Consider the following 19,210-nt stretch of genomic DNA (forward strand, 5'->3'; position numbering starts at 1 on the left):
CTATCTGCCAACCACCAGTGAAGTGACAATAACGAAAGATCTGCTAACCACAAGTGAAGTGACAACCACCAAAGATCTGCCAACCGCCGTTAAAGTGACAACAATCAACGATCTAGCAACCACTAGTGAAGTGTCAACAATCATAGATCTACGAACAACCACTGAAGTAACAATAACCAAAGATCTGCCAACCACCAGTGAGGAGGCAACGAAAAATCTGCCAACCACCATTGAAGTGACAAGTATATTTCTGCCACCACCAAGTGAAGTGACAACCAAAAATCTGCCAACCATCCGTGAAGTGACAACGAAAGATCTGTCAACCGCTATTGAAGTAACAACTAGATTTCTGCCAACCACAAGTGAAGTGACAACCAACCATCTGCCAACGACAATTGAAGTGACAAAAGATTTGCCAACTACCAGTGAACTGACAACAACCAAAGATCTGCCAATCACCAGTGAAATGACAATGAACGATCTGCCAACCACCACTGAAGTGACAACCAAAGATCTGCCAACCACCAGTGAAGGGACACCCAAAAATCTGCCAACCACCAGTGAAGTGACAACCAAAGGTCTCTCAACGACTAGTGAAGTGACAACAACCAAAGATCTGCCAACCACCAGTGGAGTGACAAAAAACTATCTGCCAACCACCAATGAAGTGACAAAAAACTATCTACCAACCACCAGTGAAGTGACAACGACCAAAGATCTGCCAACCACCAGTGAAGTGACAAAAAACTATCTACCAACCACCAGTGAAGTGACAAAAAACTATCTACCAGCCACCAGTGAAGTGACAAAAAACTATCTACCAACCACCAGTGAAGTGACAAAAAACTATCTACCAGCCACCAGTGAAGTGACAACGACCAAAGATCTGCCAACCACCAGTGAAGTGACAAAAAACTATCTACCAGCCACCAGTGAAGTGACAACGACCAAAGATCTGCCAACCACCAGTGAAGTGACAAAAAACTATCTACCAACCACCAGTGAAGTGACAACGACCAAAGATCTGCCAACCACCAGTGAAGTGACAAAAAACTATCTACCAACCACCAGTGAAGTGACAAAAAACTATCTACCAACCACCAGTGAAGTGACAAAAAACTATCTACCAACCACCAGTGAAGTGACAACGACCAAAGATCTGCCAACCACCAGTGAAGTGACAAAAAACTATCTACCAACCACCAGTGAAGTGACAACGACCAAAGATCTGCCAACCACCAGTGAAGTGACAAAAATCTATCTACCAACCACCAGTGAAGTGACAACGACCAAAGATCTGCCAACCACCAGTGAAGTGACAAAAAACTATCTACCAGCCACCAGTGAAGTGACAACGACCAAAGATCTGCCAACCAAAGATGAAGTGACAAAAAACTATCTACCAACCACCAGTGAAGTGACAAAAAACTATCTACCAACCACCAGTGAAGTGACAAAAAACTATCTACCAGCCACCAGTGAAGTGACAACGACCAAAAATCTGCCAACCAAAGATGAAGTGACAAAAAACTATCTACCAACCACCAGTGAAGTGACAACGACCAAAGATCTGCCAACCACCAGTGAAGTGACAAAAAACTATCTACCAACCACCAGTGAAGTGACAACGACCAAAGATCTGCCAACCACCAGTGAAGTGAAAACGACAAAAGATCTGCCAACCACCAGTGAAGTGACAAAAAACTATCTACCAGCCACCAGTGAAGTGACAACGACCAAAGATCTGCCAACCACCAGTGAAGTGACAACGACCAAAGATCTGCCAACCACCAGTGAAGTGATAACGACCAAAGATCTGCCAACCACCAGTGGAGTGACAAAAAACTATCTACCAACCACCAGTGGAGTGACAACCAAAGATCTGCCAACCACCAGTGAAGTGACAACGACCAAAGATCTGCCAACCACCAGTGAAGTGACAACGACCAAAGATCTGCCAACCACCAGTGGAGTGACAACCAACGATCTGCCAACCACCAGTGGAGTGACAACCAAAGATCTGCCAACCACCAGTGGAGTGACAACCAACGATCTGCCAACCACCAGTGGAGTGACAACAAAAGGTCTGCCAACCACCAATGAAGTGACAACCAACGATCTGCCAACCACCAGTGGAGTGACAACCAACGATCTGCCAACCACCAGTGGAGTGACAACAACCAATGATCTGCCAACCACCAGTGGAGTGACAACAACCAATGATCTGCCAACCACCAGTGGAGTGACAAAAAACTATCTACCAGCCACCAGTGAAGTGACAACGACCAAAGATCTGCCAACCACCAGTGAAGTGACAACGACCAAAGATCTGCCAACCATCAGTGAAGTGACAACGACCAAAGATCTGCCAACCACCAGTGGAGTGACAAAAAACTATCTACCAACCACCACTGAAGTGACAACGACCAAAGATCTGCCAACCACCAGTGGAGTGACAACCAACGATCTCCCAACCACCAGTGGAGTGACAACCAAAGATCTGCCAACCACCAGTGGAGTGACAACCAACGATCTGCCAACCACCAGTGGAGTGACAACAAAAGGTCTGCCAACCATCAATGAAGTGACAACCAACGATCTGCCAACCACCAGTGGAATGACAACCAACGATCTGCCAACCACCAGTGGAGTGACAACAACCAATGATCTGCCAACCACCAGTGGAGTGACAACAACCAATGATCTGCCAACCACCAGTGGAGTGACTACAACCAATGATCTGCCAACCACCAGTGGAGTGACAACAACCAATGATCTGCCAACCACCAGTGGAGTGACAACAACCAATGATCTGCCAACCACCAGTGGAGTGACAACAACCAACTATCTGTGAACCACCAGTGGAGTGACAACAACCAACGATCTGCCAACCACCAGTGGAGTGACAACAACCGACGATCTGCCAACCACCAGTGAAGTGACAACAACCAAAGATCTGCCAACCACCAGTGAAGTGACAACCAACGATCTGCCAACCACCAGTGGAGTGACAACAACCAACGATCTGCATACCACCAGTGAAGTGACAACAACCAAAGATCTGCCAACCACCAGTGAAGTGACAACCAACGATCTGCCAACCACCAGTGGGGTGACAACAACCAATGATCTGCCAACCACCAGTGGAGTGACAACAACCAATGATCTGCCAACCACCAGTGGAGTGACTACAACCAATGATCTGCCAACCACCAGTGGAGTGACAACAACCAATGATCTGCCAACCACCAGTGGAGTGACAACAACCAATGATCTGCCAACCACCAGTGGAGTGACAACAACCAACGATCTCCCAACCACCAGTGAAGTGACAACCAACGATCTGCTAACCACCAGTGGAGTGACAACAACCAACGATCTGCCAACCACCAGTGGAGTGACAACTAGTGATCTGCCAACCACCAGTGAAGAGACAACCATCGATCTGCCAACCACCAGTGGAGTGACAACAACCAACGATCTGCCAACCACCAGTGGAGTGACAACAACCAATGATCTGCCAATCACCAGTGGAGTGACAACAACCAATGATCTGCCAACCACCAGTGAAGTGACAACCAACGATCTGCCAACCACCAGTGGAGTGACAACAACCAATGATCTGCCAATCACCAGTGGAGTGACAACAACCAATGATCTGCCAACCACCAGTGAAGTGACAACCAACGATCTGCCAACCACCAGTGGAGTGACAACAACCAACGATCTGCCAACCACCAGTGGAGTGACAACAACCAACGATCTGCCAACCACCAGTGGAGTGACAACAACCAACGATCTGCCAACCACCAGTGGAGTGACAACAACCAACGATCTGCCAACCACCAGTGGAGTGACAACAACCAATGATCTGCCAACCACCAGTGGAGTGACAACAACCAACGATCTGCCAACCACCAGTGAAGTGACAACCAACGATCTGCCAACCACCAGTGGAGTGACAACCAATGATCTGCCAACCACCAGTGGAGTGACAACAACCAACGATCTGCCAACCACCAGTGGAGTGACAACAACCAATGATCTGCCAACCACCAGTGGAGTGACAACAACCAACGATCTGCCAACCACCAGTGAAGTGACAACCAACGATCTGCCAACCACCAGTGGAGTGACAACCAATGATCTGCCAACCACCAGTGGAGTGACAACAACCAATGATCTGCCAACCACCAGTGGAGTGACAACAACCAATGATCTGCCAACCACCAGTGGAGTGACAACAACCAACGATCTGCCAACCACCAGTGGAGTGACAACAACCAACGATCTGCCAACTACTAGTGGAGTGACAACAACCAATGATCTGCCAACCACCAGTGGAGTGACAACAACCAACGATCTGCCAACCACTAGTGGAGTGACAACAACCAACGATCTGCCAACCATCAATGGAGTGACAACAACCATCGATCTGCCAACCACCAGTGGAGTGACAACAACCAACGATCTGCCAACCACCAATGGAGTGACAACAACCATCGATCTGCCAACCACCAGTGGAGTGACAACAACCAACGATCTGCCAACTACTAGTGGAGTGACAACAACCAACGATCTGCCAACCACCAATGGAGTGACAACAACCATCGATCTGCCAACCACCAATGGAGTGACAACAACCAATGATCTGCCAACCACCAGTGGAGTGACAACAACCAACGATCTGCCAACCACCAGTGGAGTGACAACAACCAACGATCTGCCAACTACTAGTGGAGTGACAACAACCAATGATCTGCCAACCACCAGTGGAGTGACAACAACCAACGATCTGCCAACCACCAGTGGAGTGACAACAACCAACGATCTGCCAACCACCAGTGGAGTGACAACAACCAACGATCTGCCAACCACCAATGGAGTGACAACAACCAATGATCTGCCAACCACCAGTGGAGTGACAACAACCAACGATCTGCCAACCACCAGTGGAGTGACAACAACCAACGATCTGCCAACCACCAGTGGAGTGACAACAACCAACGATCTGCCAACCACCAGTGGAGTGACAACAACCAACGATCTGCCAACCACCAGTGGAGTGACAACAACCAACGATCTGCCAACCACCAGTGGAGTGACAACAACCAACGATCTGCCAACCACCAATGGAGTGACAACAACCATCGATCTGCCAACCACCAGTGGAGTGACAACAACCAACGATCTGCCAACTACTAGTGGAGTGACAACAACCAACGATCTGCCAACCACCAGTGGAGTGACAACAACCAACGATCTGCCAACCACCAGTGGAGTGACAACAACCAACGATCTGCCAACCACCAATGGAGTGACAACAACCAACGATCTGCCAACCACCAATGGAGTGACAACAACCATCGATCTGCCAACCACCAATGGAGTGACAACAACCAACGATCTGCCAACCACCAGTGGAGTGACAACCAACGATCTCCCAACCACCAGTGGAGTGACAACCAACGATCTCCCAACCACCAGTGGAGTGACAACCAACGATCTCCCAACCACCAGTGGAGTGACAACCAACGATCTCCCAACCACCAGTGGAGTGACAACCAACGATCTCCCAACCACCAGTGGAGTGACAACCAACGATCTCCCAACCACCAGTGGAGTGACAACAAAAGTTCTGCCAACCACCAGTGGAGTGACAACAACCAACGATCTGCCAACCACCAGTGGAGTGACAACAACCAACGATCTGCCAACCTCCAGTGGAGTGACAACCAACGATCTGCCAACCACCAGTGGAGTGACAACCAACGATCTGCCAACCACCAGTGAAGTGACAACCAACGATCTGCCAACCACCAGTGGAGTGACAACCAACGATCTGCCAACCACCAGTGGAGTGACAACCAACGATCTGCCAACCACCAGTGGAGTGACAACCAACGATCTGCCAACCACCAGTGGAGTGACAACCAACGATCTGCCAACCACCAGTGGAGTGACAACCAACGATCTGCCAACCACCAGTGGAGTGACAACAACCAACGATCTGCCAACCACTAGTGGAGTGACAACAACCAACGATCTGCCAACCACCAGTGGAGTGACAACAACCAACGATCTGCCAACCACCAGTGGAGTGACAACAACCAACGATCTGCCAACCACCAGTGGAGTGACAACAACCAACGATCTGCCAACCACCAGTGGAGTGACAACAACCAACGATCTGCCAACCACCAGTGGAGTGACAACAACCAACGATCTGCCAACCACCAGTGGAGTGACAACAACCAACGATCTGCCAACCACCAGTGGAGTGACAACAACCAACGATCTGCCAACCACCAGTGGAGTGACAACAACCAACGATCTGCCAACCACCAGTGGAGTGACAACAACCAACGATCTGCCAACCACCAGTGGAGTGACAACAACCAACGATCTGCCAACCACCAGTGGAGTGACAACAACCAACGATCTGCCAACCACCAGTGGAGTGACAACAACCAACGATCTGCCAACCACCAGTGAAGTGACAACAACCAACGATCTCCCAACCACCAGTGGAGTGACAACCAACGATCTGCCAACCACCAGTGGAGTGACAACAACCAACGATCTGCCAACCACCAGTGAAGTGACAACAACCAACGATCTGCCAACCACCAGTGAAGTGACAACAACCAACGATCTGCCAACCACCAGTGAAGTGACAACAACCAACGATCTGCCAACCACCAGTGGAGTGACAACAACCAACGATCTGCCAACCACCAGTGGAGTGACAACCAACGATCTGCCAACCACCAGTGGAGTGACAACAACCAACGATCTGCCAACCACCAGTGGAGTGACAACAACCAACGATCTCCCAACCACCAGTGGAGTGACAACCAACGATCTGCCAACCACCAGTGGAGTGACAACAACCAACGATCTGCCAACCACCAGTGGAGTGACAACAACCAACGATCTGCCAACCACCAGTGGAGTGACAACAACCAACGATCTGCCAACCACCAGTGAAGTGACAACAACCAACGATCTGCCAACCACCAGTGAAGTGACAACAACCAACGATCTGCCAACCACCAGTGGAGTGACAACCAACGATCTCCCAACCACCAGTGGAGTGACAACCAACGATCTGCCAACCACCAGTGGAGTGACAACAACCAACGATCTGCCAACCACCAGTGAAGTGACAACAACCAACGATCTGCCAACCACCAGTGAAGTGACAACAACCAACGATCTCCCAACCACCAGTGGAGTGACAACCAACGATCTGCCAACCACCAGTGGAGTGACAACAACCAACGATCTGCCAACCACTAGTGGAGTGACAACAACCAACGATCTGCCAACCACCAGTGGAGTGACAACAACCAACGATCTGCCAACCACCAGTGGAGTGACAACAACCAACGATCTGCCAACCACCAGTGGAGTGACAACCAACGATCTGCCAACCACCAGTGAAGTGACAACCAACGATCTGCCAACCACCAGTGGAGTGACAACAACCAATGATCTGCCAACCACCAGTGGAGTGACAACAACCAACGATCTGCCAACCACCAGTGAAGTGACAACCAACGATCTGCCAACCACCAGTGGAGTGACAACCAATGATCTGCCAACCACCAGTGGAGTGACAACAACCAACGATCTGCCAACCACCAGTGAAGTGACAACAACCAAAGATCTGCCAACCACCATTGGAGTGACAACCAACGATCTGCCAACCACCAGTGGAGTGACAACAACCAACGATCTGCCAACCACCAGTGAAGTGACAACCAACGATCTGCCAACCACCAGTGGAGTGACAACAACCAACGATCTGCCAACCACCAGTGAAGTGACAACCAACGATCTGCCTACCACCAGTGGAGTGACAACAACCAATGATCTGCCAACCGCTAGTGGAGTGACAACAACCAATGATTTGCCAACCACCAGTGGAGTGACAACAACCAATGATCTGCCAACCACTAGTGGAGTGACAACAACCAACGATCTCCCAACCACCAGTGGAGTGACAACAACCAACGATCTGCCAACCACTAGTGGAGTGACAACAACCAACGATCTGCCAACCACCAATGGAGTGACAACAACCAACGATCTGCCAACCACTAGTGGAGTGACAACAACCAACGATCTGCCAACCACCAGTGGAGTGACAACAACCAACGATCTGCCAACCACCAGTGAAGTGACAACCAACGATCTGCCAACCACCAGTGGAGTGACAACAACCAATGATCTGCCAACCACCAGTGGAGTGACAACAACCAACGATCTGCCAACCACCAGTGGAGTGACAACCAACGATCTGCCAACCACCAGTGAAGTGACAACCAACGATCTGCCAACCACCAGTGGAGTGACAACCAATGATCTGCCAACCACTAGTGGAGTGACAACAACCAACGATCTGCCAACCACCAGTGGAGTGACAACAACCAACGATCTGCCAACCACCAGTGAAGTGACAACAACCAAAGATCTGCCAACCACCATTGGAGTGACAACCAACGATCTGCCAACCACCAGTGGAGTGACAACAACCGACGATCTGCCAACCACCATTGGAGTGACAACCAACGATCTGCCAACCACCAGTGGAGTGACAACAACCAATGATCTGCCAACCAGCAGTAGAGTGACAACAACCAACGATCTGCCAACCACCATTGAAGTGACAACAACCAAAGATCTGCCAACTACCAGTGAGGTGACAACCAACGATCTGCCAACCACCAGTGGAGTGACAACAACCAATGATCTGCCAACCACCAGTAGAGTGACAACAACCAATGATCTGCCAACCACCAGTGGAGTGACAACAAAAGATCTGCCAACCACCAGTGGAGTGACAACAACCAATGATCTGCCAACCACCAGTGAAGTGACAACCAATGATCTGCCAACCAACAGTGGAGTGACAACAACCAATGATCTGCCAACCACCAGTGGCGTGACAACAACCAACGATCTGTCAACCACCAGTGGAGTGACAACAACCAACGATCTGCCAACCACCAGTGGAGTGACAACAACCAACGATCTGCCAACCACCAGTGGAGTGACAACAACCAATGATCTGCCAACTACCAGTGAAGTGACAACCAATGATCTGCCAACCAACAGTGGAGTGACAACAACCAATAATCTCCCAACCACCAGTGGAGTGACAACAAAAGATCTACCAACCACCAGTGGAGTGACAACAACCAACGATATGCCAACCACCAGTGAAGTGACAACCAATGATCTGCCAACCACCAGTGGAGTGACAACAACCAATGATCTGCCAACCACCAGTGGAGTGACAACCAATGATCTGCCAACCACCAGTGGAGTGACAACAACCAATGATCTGCCAACCACCAGTGGAGTGACAACCAACGATCTGCCAACCACCAGTGGAGTGACAACAACCAACGATCTGCCAACCATCAGTGACGTGACAACAACCAATGATCTGCCAACCAACATTGGAGTGACAACAACCCATGATCTGCCAACCACCAGTGGAGTGACAACCAACGGTCTGCCAACCACCACTGGAGTGACAAGAACCAACGATCTGCCAACCTCCAGTGAAGTGACAACCAACGATCTGCCAACCACCAGTGGAGTGACAACAACCAACGATCTGCCAACCACCAGTGGAGTGACAACAACCAACGATCTGCCAACCACCAGTGACGTGACAACAACCAATGATCTGCCAACCAACATTGGAGTGACAACAACCCATGATCTGCCAACCACCAGTGGAGTGACAACCAACGGTCTGCCAACCACCAGTGGAGTGACAAGAACCAACGATCTGCCAACCTCCAGTGAAGTGACAACCAATGATCTACCAACCACCAGTGGAGTGACAACCAACGATCTGCCAACCACCAGTGGAGTGACAACAACCAATGATCTGCCAACCACCAGTGGAGTGACAACAACCAACGATCTCCCAACCACCAGTGGAGTGACAACCAAAGATCTGCCAACCACCAGTGGAGTGACAACCAACGATCTGCCAACCACCAGTGGAGTGACAACAAAAGATCTGCCAACCACCAATGAAGTGACAACCAACGATCTGCCAACCACCAGTGGAGTGACAACCAACGATCTACCAACCACCAGTGGAGTGACAACAACCAATGATCTGCCAACCACCAGTGGAGTGACAACAACCAATGATCTGCCAACCACCAGTGGAGTGACTACAACCAATGATCTGCCAACCACCAGTGGAGTGACAATAACCAATGATCTGCCAACCACCAGTGGAGTGACAACAACCAATGATCTGCCAACCACCAGTGGAGTGACAACAACCAACTATCTGCGAACCACCAGTGGAGTGACAACAACCAACGATCTGCCAACCACCAGTGGAGTGACAACAACCGACGATCTGCCAACCACCAGTGAAGTGACAACAACCAAAGATCTGCCAACTACCAGTGAAGTGACAACCAACGATCTGCCAACCACCAGTGGAGTGACAACAACCAACGATCTGCCAACCACCAGTGAAGTGACAACAACCAAAGATCTGCCAACCACCAGTGAAGTGACAACCAACGATCTGCCAACCACCAGTGGAGTGACAAAAAACTATCTACCAGCCACCAGTGAAGTGACAACGACCAAAGATCTGCCAACCAAAAGTGAAGTGACAAAAAACTATCTACCAGCCACCAGTGAAGTGACAACGACCAAAGATCTGCCAACCAAAAGTGAAGTGACAAAAAACTATCTACCAACCACCAGTGAAGTGACAACGACCAAAGATCTGCCAACCACCAGTGAAGTGACAACGACCAAAGATCTGCCAACCACCAGTGAAGTGACAAAAAACTATCTACCAGCCACCAGTGAAGTGACAACGACCAAAGATCTGCCAACCACCAGTGAAGTGACAACGACCAAAGATCTGCCAACCACCAGTGGAGTGACAAAAAACTATCTACCAACCACCACTGAAGTGACAACGACCAAAGATCTGCCAACCACCAGTGAAGTGACAACCAGAGATCTGCCAACCACCAGTGGAGTGACAACAACCAACGATCTCCCAACCACCAGTGGAGTGACAACCAGCGATCTGCCAACCACCAGTGAAGTGACAACAACCAACGAACTGCCAACCACCAGTGGAGTGACAACCAGAGATCTGCCAACCACCAGTGAAGTGACAACAACCAACGAACTGCCAACCACCAGTGGAGTGACAACCAGAGATCTGCCAACCACCAGTGAAGTGACAACAACCAACGATCTCCCAACCACCAGTGGAGTGACAACCAGCGATCTGCCAACCACCAGTGAAGTGACAACAACCAACGAACTGCCAACCACCAGTGAAGTGACAACCAGAGATCTGCCAACCACCAGTGAAGTGACAACAACCAACGATCTCCCAACCACCAGTGGAGTGACAACCAGAGATCTGCCAACCACCAGTGAAGTGACAACAACCAACGATCTCCCAACCACCAGTGGAGTGACAACCAGAGATCTGCCAACCACCAGTGAAGTGACAACAACCAACGATCTCCCAACCACCAGTGGAGTGACAACCAGAGATCTGCCAACCACCAGTGAAGTGACAACAACCAACGATCTCCCAACCACCAGTGGAGTGACAACCAGCGATCTGCCAACCACCAGTGAAGTGACAACAACCAACGAACTGCCAACCACCAGTGGAGTGACAACCAGAGATCTGCCAACCACCAGTGAAGTGACAACAACCAACGAACTGCCAACCACCAGTGGAGTGACAACCAGAGATCTGCCAACCACCAGTGAAGTGACAACAACCAACGATCTCCCAACCACCAGTGGAGTGACAACCAGCGATCTGCCAACCACCAGTGAAGTGACAACAACCAACGAACTGCCAACCACCAGTGAAGTGACAACCAGAGATCTGCCAACCACCAGTGAAGTGACAACGACCAAAGATCTGCCAACCACCAGTGGAGTGACAACCAGAGATCTGCCAACCACCAGTGAAGTGACAACAACCAACGATCTCCCAACCACCAGTGGAGTGACAACCAAAGATCTGCCAAACACCAGTGAAGTGACAACAACCAACGAACTGCCAACCACCAGTGGAGTGACAACCAGAGATCTGCCAACCACCAGTGAAGTGACAACAACCAACGATCTCCCAACCACCAGTGGAGTGACAACCAGAGATCTGCCAACCACCAGTGAAGTGACAACAACCAACGATCTGCCAACCACCAGTGGAGTGACAACCAGAGATCTGCCAACCACCAGTGGAGTGACAACCAGAGATCTGCCAACCACCAGTGAAGTGACAACAACCAACGATCTGCCAACCACCAGTGAAGTGACAACAACCAACGATCTCCCAACCACCAGTGGAGTGACAACCAGAGATCTGCCAACCACCAGTGAAGTGACAACAACCAACGATCTCCCAACCACCAGTGGAGTGACAACCAGAGATCTGCCAACCACCAGTGAAGTGACAACAACCAACGATCTCCCAACCACCAGTGGAGTGACAACCAGAGATCTGCCAACCACCAGTGAAGTGACAACAACCAACGATCTCCCAACCACCAGTGGAGTGACAACCAGAGATCTGCCAACCACCAGTGAAGTGACAACAACCAACGAACTGCCAACCACCAGTGGAGTGACAACCAGAGATCTGCCAACCACCAGTGAAGTGACAACAACCAACGATCTCCCAACCACCAGTGGAGTGACAACCAGAGATCTGCCAACCACCAGTGAAGTGACAACAACCAACGATCTCCCAACCACCAGTGGAGTGACAACCAGAGATCTGCCAACCACCAGTGAAGTGACAACAACCAACGATCTCCCAACCACCAGTGGAGTGACAACCAGAGATCTGCCAACCACCAGTGAAGTGACAACAACCAACGATCTCCCAACCACCAGTGAAGTGACAACCAACGATCTGCCAAACACCAGTGAAGTGACAACAACCAACGATCTCCCAACCACCAGTGGAGTGACAACCAGCGATCTGCCAACCACCAGTGAAGTGACAACAACCAACGATCTCCCAACCACCAGTGGAGTGACAACCAGAGATCTGCCAACCACCAGTGGAGTGACAACCAGAGATCTGCCAACCACCAGTGAAGTGACAACAACCAACGATCTCCCAACCACCAGTGGAGTGACAACCAGAGATCTGCCAACCACCAGTGAAGTGACAACAACCAACGATCTCCCAACCACCAGTGGAGTGACAACCAGAGATCTGCCAACCACCAGTGAAGTGACAACAACCAACGATCTCCCAACCACCAGTGGAGTGACAACCAGAGATCTGCCAACCACCAGTGAAGTGACAACAACCAACGATCTCCCAACCACCAGTGGAGTGACAACCAGAGATCTGCCAACCACCAGTGAAGTGACAACAACCAACGATCTCCCAACCACCAGTGGAGTGACAACCAGAGATCTGCCAACCACCAGTGAAGTGACAACAACCAACGATCTCCCAACCACCAGTGGAGTGACAACCAGAGATCTGCCAACCACCAGTGAAGTGACAACAACCAACGATCTCCCAACCACCAGTGAAGTGACAACCAACGATCTGCCAAACACCAGTGAAGTGACAACAACCAACGAACTGCCAACCACCAGTGGAGTGACAACCAGAGATCTGCCAACCACCAGTGAAGTGACAACAACCAACGAACTGCCAACCACCAGTGGAGTGACAACCAGAGATCTGCCAACCACCAGTGAAGTGACAACAACCAACGATCTCCCAACCACCAGTGGAGTGACAACCAGCGATCTGCCAACCACCAGTGAAGTGACAACAACCAACGAACTGCCAACCACCAGTGGAGTGACAACCAGAGATCTCCCAACCACCAGTGAAGTGACAACCAACGATCTCCCAACCACCAGTGAAGTGACAACCAACGATCTCCCAACCACCAGTGAAGTGACAACCACATCTAATGATACTACAATATCTGCTAAAACTGCATCATCCAATACTATTACATTCACTAATCCTACAACAATCACTGAAACCACGTTGTCTGCTAATAATGCTGCATTTAATACGTCTGTGGTATCTGCTGCGGCATCTGGGGAAATTACAGGGTTTCCTGGAAGTACAACATCTAGTGATTCTGTAGGCTACACTGTCAATACAGCATCTAATTCCATGACAACATTCACCACCACTACAGCCTCTGATATCATTGCAATACCTACGGTCTTTACAGCATCCAGTAACAATATAGTATCTCCTCCCACAACAGCACCCAGTGTTAATACTGTATCATCTGCTACTACAGCCTCTACTGCTATTGTAGTGCCTGCTGACACCACAGCATCTACTACTATCTCATCTTCTGAATCTGCTGCTTCATCTAAAGCCACTACATCATGTGCTGACGGTACAATCAACGATATAACAGCATTAACTACTAATACAATATTCGGTGCTACAGCAACATCTGCCAGCACTACAGCACCCATTACTGCATTACCATCTACTAATACTACAGTAACCGGCGCAGATACAGTTTCTACTTCCATTGAAATTTCCAAGCACTGAAGAACTGAAAATTGGCTCCTTTTATAGATAATCAGCTGCATTCAGAAACGGAAGGATAGCTATTGTGCTAAATGAGCATCAAACTATACAACACATTTGAGGCTGAATACATTAACATTCTTACATTCATGTATCGTCTTTTTGCAGCAGCAGCATTAAGTGCAGCAGCTATAATAGCATCATCAGATATTAGTATCGTTATAATGATGTTCATTATAGTAATTACCACTTTGCTACATACTAGCACTATTTTATTCACTACAGTCATTGATTTATATAAACACTGAATATGACGCCACAGTTTTAGTTACATCGGCATCTGGCAAGTTAACAGCTAAAACAGGATCACCATCTTTTCTATCTACAGTAAATTTGATATCAACAGAAATTTCTTGGTTCAGCGGTTCTGGATTAATTGCTTCTGGTCTTACACCATCTGCATTATTACCCACAGTCACTGCTACTTTACCAATCGTAGATAATGTGAAGTCAACAGAAACCGCTCTCTGCCTTGACACCGAGGAAACTGGAATGCCAATGACGTCGACAAAGTCTGTTCCATCTACAAATCGAGATGTAACTACTGGTACTACAGGACCTTTCAGAACGGACATCACAGAGTTCTAAATCTACATCTATATATCCATCTATTCCCTTTCCTGTCCCATCTGTTTCCAAGGAATTATCTACAGCCACAGCACAGTCTGGTCTTGATAATGAATTTTCTGCTACATTGTCTACAGTTTTTAAACAGTACAAAATCTTATTACCCAGCCCAGTATAATGCTTCAGACCAATCTGTGGTAGGGTGTACGCCTAATGGCTTGTCTACTAAAACTTCTGATTCTAACATGACTTATGTGCCTATTGCAACATCTGATTCTACCACCACCAACAAACATGAGTCTGCTACCACTAGTATGCAAACCAAAACACTGGATGCTAATGTTACTGGTGAGTCCACGGAACATACCAACAACGGTGTACATATCATTACTGAACCTGTAGCATCAAACAAAGCCACGTCAGATGGTAATAGTGTGCCTACCATCCCTCCTGCTTCAACTGCTTTAACAACTATCCATTAGTGCAGCATTAAATGCTATTACCGTTTCTGCATCATAATCTGCAATAGTAATACCCAATGGTATTGCAGTATCTATTGAAAGTATGTATCACTAAAGAAAGGATTTACCGCTCTAGAAATGATAACTGCTACTGAAGAGTCTAGTGCTGGTGAAACATCTATAACAAAAACTACCACTAGTTCTGCTGAAGCATCTACCAAAACAGATATATATACCACTTCTGAAGTGTCAAATGCTGCTGAAGCATCTACTATTACAAAAATATCTACCGCTTCTGAAGCGTCTAGTGTTCCCGAAACATCTACCATTATAGAAATGTCTCTCTTTTGCTGAAGCATTGGACCCAACAGAAATGTCTACCGCTTCTGAAGTGCCTAGTGCTGCTGAAACAACCAATTCTACAAAAGTGTTTACTGCTTTGGAAGTTTCTAGTGTTACTGAAGCAGTAAACTCTTCAGAGATGTCTTCCTCTTTTGGGGATATATATATATATATATATATATATATATATATATATATATATATATATGTGTGTGTGTGTGTGTGTGTGTGTGTGTGTGTGTGTGTGTGTGTGTGTGTGTGTGTGTGTGTGTGTGTGTGTGTGTGTGTGCGCGCGCGTACATACAAACACACACACACATATATAATATATATGTATATATATACAGTATATATATATATATATATATATATATATATATATATATATATATATATATATATATAATATATATAGTATACACACACGCACACACATATGTGTGCGTGTGTGTTTTCGAAAAGGACAGTGTGTTTGATTCTGTTTGTAAGAAAGGGAACATCCATGGAAAAATGTGCGAAAGATCTATCAAAGGGCACCAAAAGCTACTTTGCCAAGAGAAATATGCCAGTAGGGATATGTAAAAAAAAAAGAAAGAAAGAAAGAAAAAAAAACATTTAAGCGATTCGGAATATGTTCTCATGATACTGGATTGGATATTTTTTTCCATATATGCATCGCATTATTACACTGTACACTGTACGCATAATTATGTTCATGTCATTTTCAGTAATTACAAATGTTACTACAGCTGGCATTTCCAACTGCAATTATTTATTGAATTATTTGTTAATAATAAACATACTAATCACGAACAGTCAATACTTCATCCACAGTTACAGTTCACATCGATAGCTGCTGCAAAGTCATCTTTTCCATCTACAGTAGATCGACAGAAATGACTTTGCTCAACGATTTTAGATCTGGTCATACCGCCTCATATATTCTATATTCATCTACAATCACTATAGACAGTGTGAAGTCAACAGTAACTTATCTCTGATGCCAAGGAAACTGTTGAGCGGAAGAGGTCGACAGACTTTTCCATCCACAGAACTTTACACCACAGATCCATCATGATAGAGCACTAAATCTATATCTTCACAATCTATCTATCTCCTGTCAACTCTATTCCGCCAATTATTAGAGAATCATCTATAGTCTCAGCACAATCTGCTCTCAGTCACATCTTCAACGGCTCCTAATTTTAAAGAATTTGCAAGTTAAGTTCGCACAAAGTCAGATCAGAATACAACCAGATTATTGTGAAGTATATAATCTAATACCTTTGAATTGATTAATCAGCGAGTAGAATCTACAGCCAATGCAATGTCTACTTTGAGAGTGTTCACCAGTTTATATACCACCACTGCTAAGTCTTTCCATCATACCTTATGATTTTACTATATCTGGTAGATCTACTGATACTTACGAATCTGCCACCACTAATGTTTCCTACATAACCAGGTCCCACTGCCAGTAGTGTATATTTCAAATCTTATAATACTGCCACTGATTTGTCTACCACCACATCTGAGCCGACTGCTTTGTCTACCAATACTACTGAGTCCAGCACCAACGGTCTGTCTGCACAAATTTCCGTTCCTGCTGCCCCTGATGTTTTTGTTCCTGCTGCTGAGAGGGAGGAGCCCTTAACCTTTGTGTCCCTGGCTTGTCGAGGTAAAAATCCCATTCCATTGTGACTGAAGCATCTGCTATCACGGTTTTTTTTCCACCGCTACTTGTATATCGACTAAAAAAAATCTCAGTAGCATGTCGCTGGTTTATCTCCGATCAGCGCTGAGTCTGTCACCCCTGGCATATCGGCCAAACCCTATCCCATCGTGTGTCTACCACTTCTGATTTTACTGCAAGAGATGTATTTACTGCTGTTTCTTAGTTTGCTACTTGTATGTATTCAACAGCTAGTGCACCTGTGATTATTATTATTTTTTTTACTGCCACTCATGTAACCACAAACACTTTTCCGCGTATAACTACCAATACATCTGGTTCTGGTGCAAATGTGGCTTCCATCAAACCTGTATCTACCTCCACCGGTGTGTCCTTCGCTTCTGTTGGATCTTGCACCACTGGAGTATCTAGGAAATTTACCACTAGTGACTCTACCATCACAGGTGTGTATACCAAAATGTATAATTCTGTACTCTCTGTCTCTATGTCTCTCTGTCTCTCTGTCTCTCTCTCTCTCTCTCTCTCTCTCTCTCTCTCTCTCTCTCTCTCTCTCTCTCTCTCTCTCTCACACACACACACACACACACACACACATAAATGTATATATTGAATATGTATATCTGCATCTATTTATGTGCACACACACACACACACACACACACACACACACACACACACACACACACACACACACACACACACACACACACACACACACACACACACACACACACACACACACACACACAATTATATCTATATCGTTGTATCGTTGCGCGTAAATTCTAGTAAGTGCATGTTTAGAAAACGGTCAATATTTTATCCTTCAACTTACATTTTTTATACAGAGGCAGTCGACATCCACTAATTATGAATACTTTTCTATGTAACTGAAGCTAAAGATTTAAAAACTTTTCTCTAAAAACCCTTAGCGTCCGATAATGTTACTGTAGCTGGTAGGAAGGTACAGGAAAAAGATTTTTTAAATATAATAGTTACCCCTAAACATATATAAGATTCGTCTTCTATGTTACGTATTGGATATTAAGAAAACGATAAACTTTTATATCCCATTGTATCACAAACTCGCAGAGACTAAAATATCTACTTGAAGATACTAGATTAGTCTCTCTGTTAAAACTATAATCATGATTTTGACGTCAGTAATATCTGATGTATTTGAACAGCTTAGTTTTATTCATCTACTTTTCCAAACATTATTCATATTATTATGATAACAGTAATGATTTATTTTTTTACTTGGTCATATAATTCTGCTTTCAGGTGCAGGCGGAAGAAGCAGTCGTGCTGATAATGTTCGTGTGCCATAGATCACGCACCAGCCATCCGCTTGTCTTTACCACGTCGAACGATCATAACGCCACGAGGACCAGCTGAACTCTTTCTGAGAGAGTCAAACGCTATCTGCTCTCCTGTCAAGCCTTTAACATTTGTGATATGGTGTTTGTGAACGCGAGACACGGGAAAACTCTATGCGAGGACGTTCATTTACAC

At 47.0% G+C, this 19,210-nt stretch overlaps 1 protein-coding gene across 1 annotated transcript; it reads left to right on the forward strand.

Moving 5' to 3' along the window:
- The first annotated feature begins 16,033 nt into the window (after positions 1 to 16,033).
- Positions 16,034 to 19,093, forward strand: LOC138863323 (uncharacterized). Its single transcript, XM_070127519.1, has 6 exons — positions 16,034 to 16,126; positions 16,922 to 16,988; positions 17,468 to 17,680; positions 17,926 to 18,138; positions 18,628 to 18,659; positions 18,980 to 19,093. The coding sequence occupies exons 1-6, from the start codon at positions 16,034 to 16,036 to the stop codon at positions 19,091 to 19,093; spliced, it is 732 nt and encodes a 243-aa protein (XP_069983620.1).
- Positions 19,094 to 19,210: the final 117 nt, after the last annotated feature.

This window comes from Penaeus vannamei, chromosome 11, assembly GCF_042767895.1.
Source record: "Penaeus vannamei isolate JL-2024 chromosome 11, ASM4276789v1, whole genome shotgun sequence".
In the NCBI taxonomy this organism is placed as follows: domain Eukaryota; kingdom Metazoa; phylum Arthropoda; class Malacostraca; order Decapoda; family Penaeidae; genus Penaeus; species Penaeus vannamei.

Excerpts from the sequence above, each read along its gene's own strand:
- LOC138863323 (XM_070127519.1), top strand. The coding sequence starts at position 16,034 with ATGTCTACCGCTTCTGAAGTGCCTAGTGCTGCTGAAACAACCAATTCT. Across the intron at positions 16,989-17,467 it reads TAGACAGTGTGAAGTCAACA|GTCCCACTGCCAGTAGTGTA; the intron begins GTAACTTATCTC and ends CTACATAACCAG. Across the intron at positions 18,139-18,627 it reads TAGTGACTCTACCATCACAG|CGTCCGATAATGTTACTGTA; the intron begins GTGTGTATACCA and ends AAAAACCCTTAG.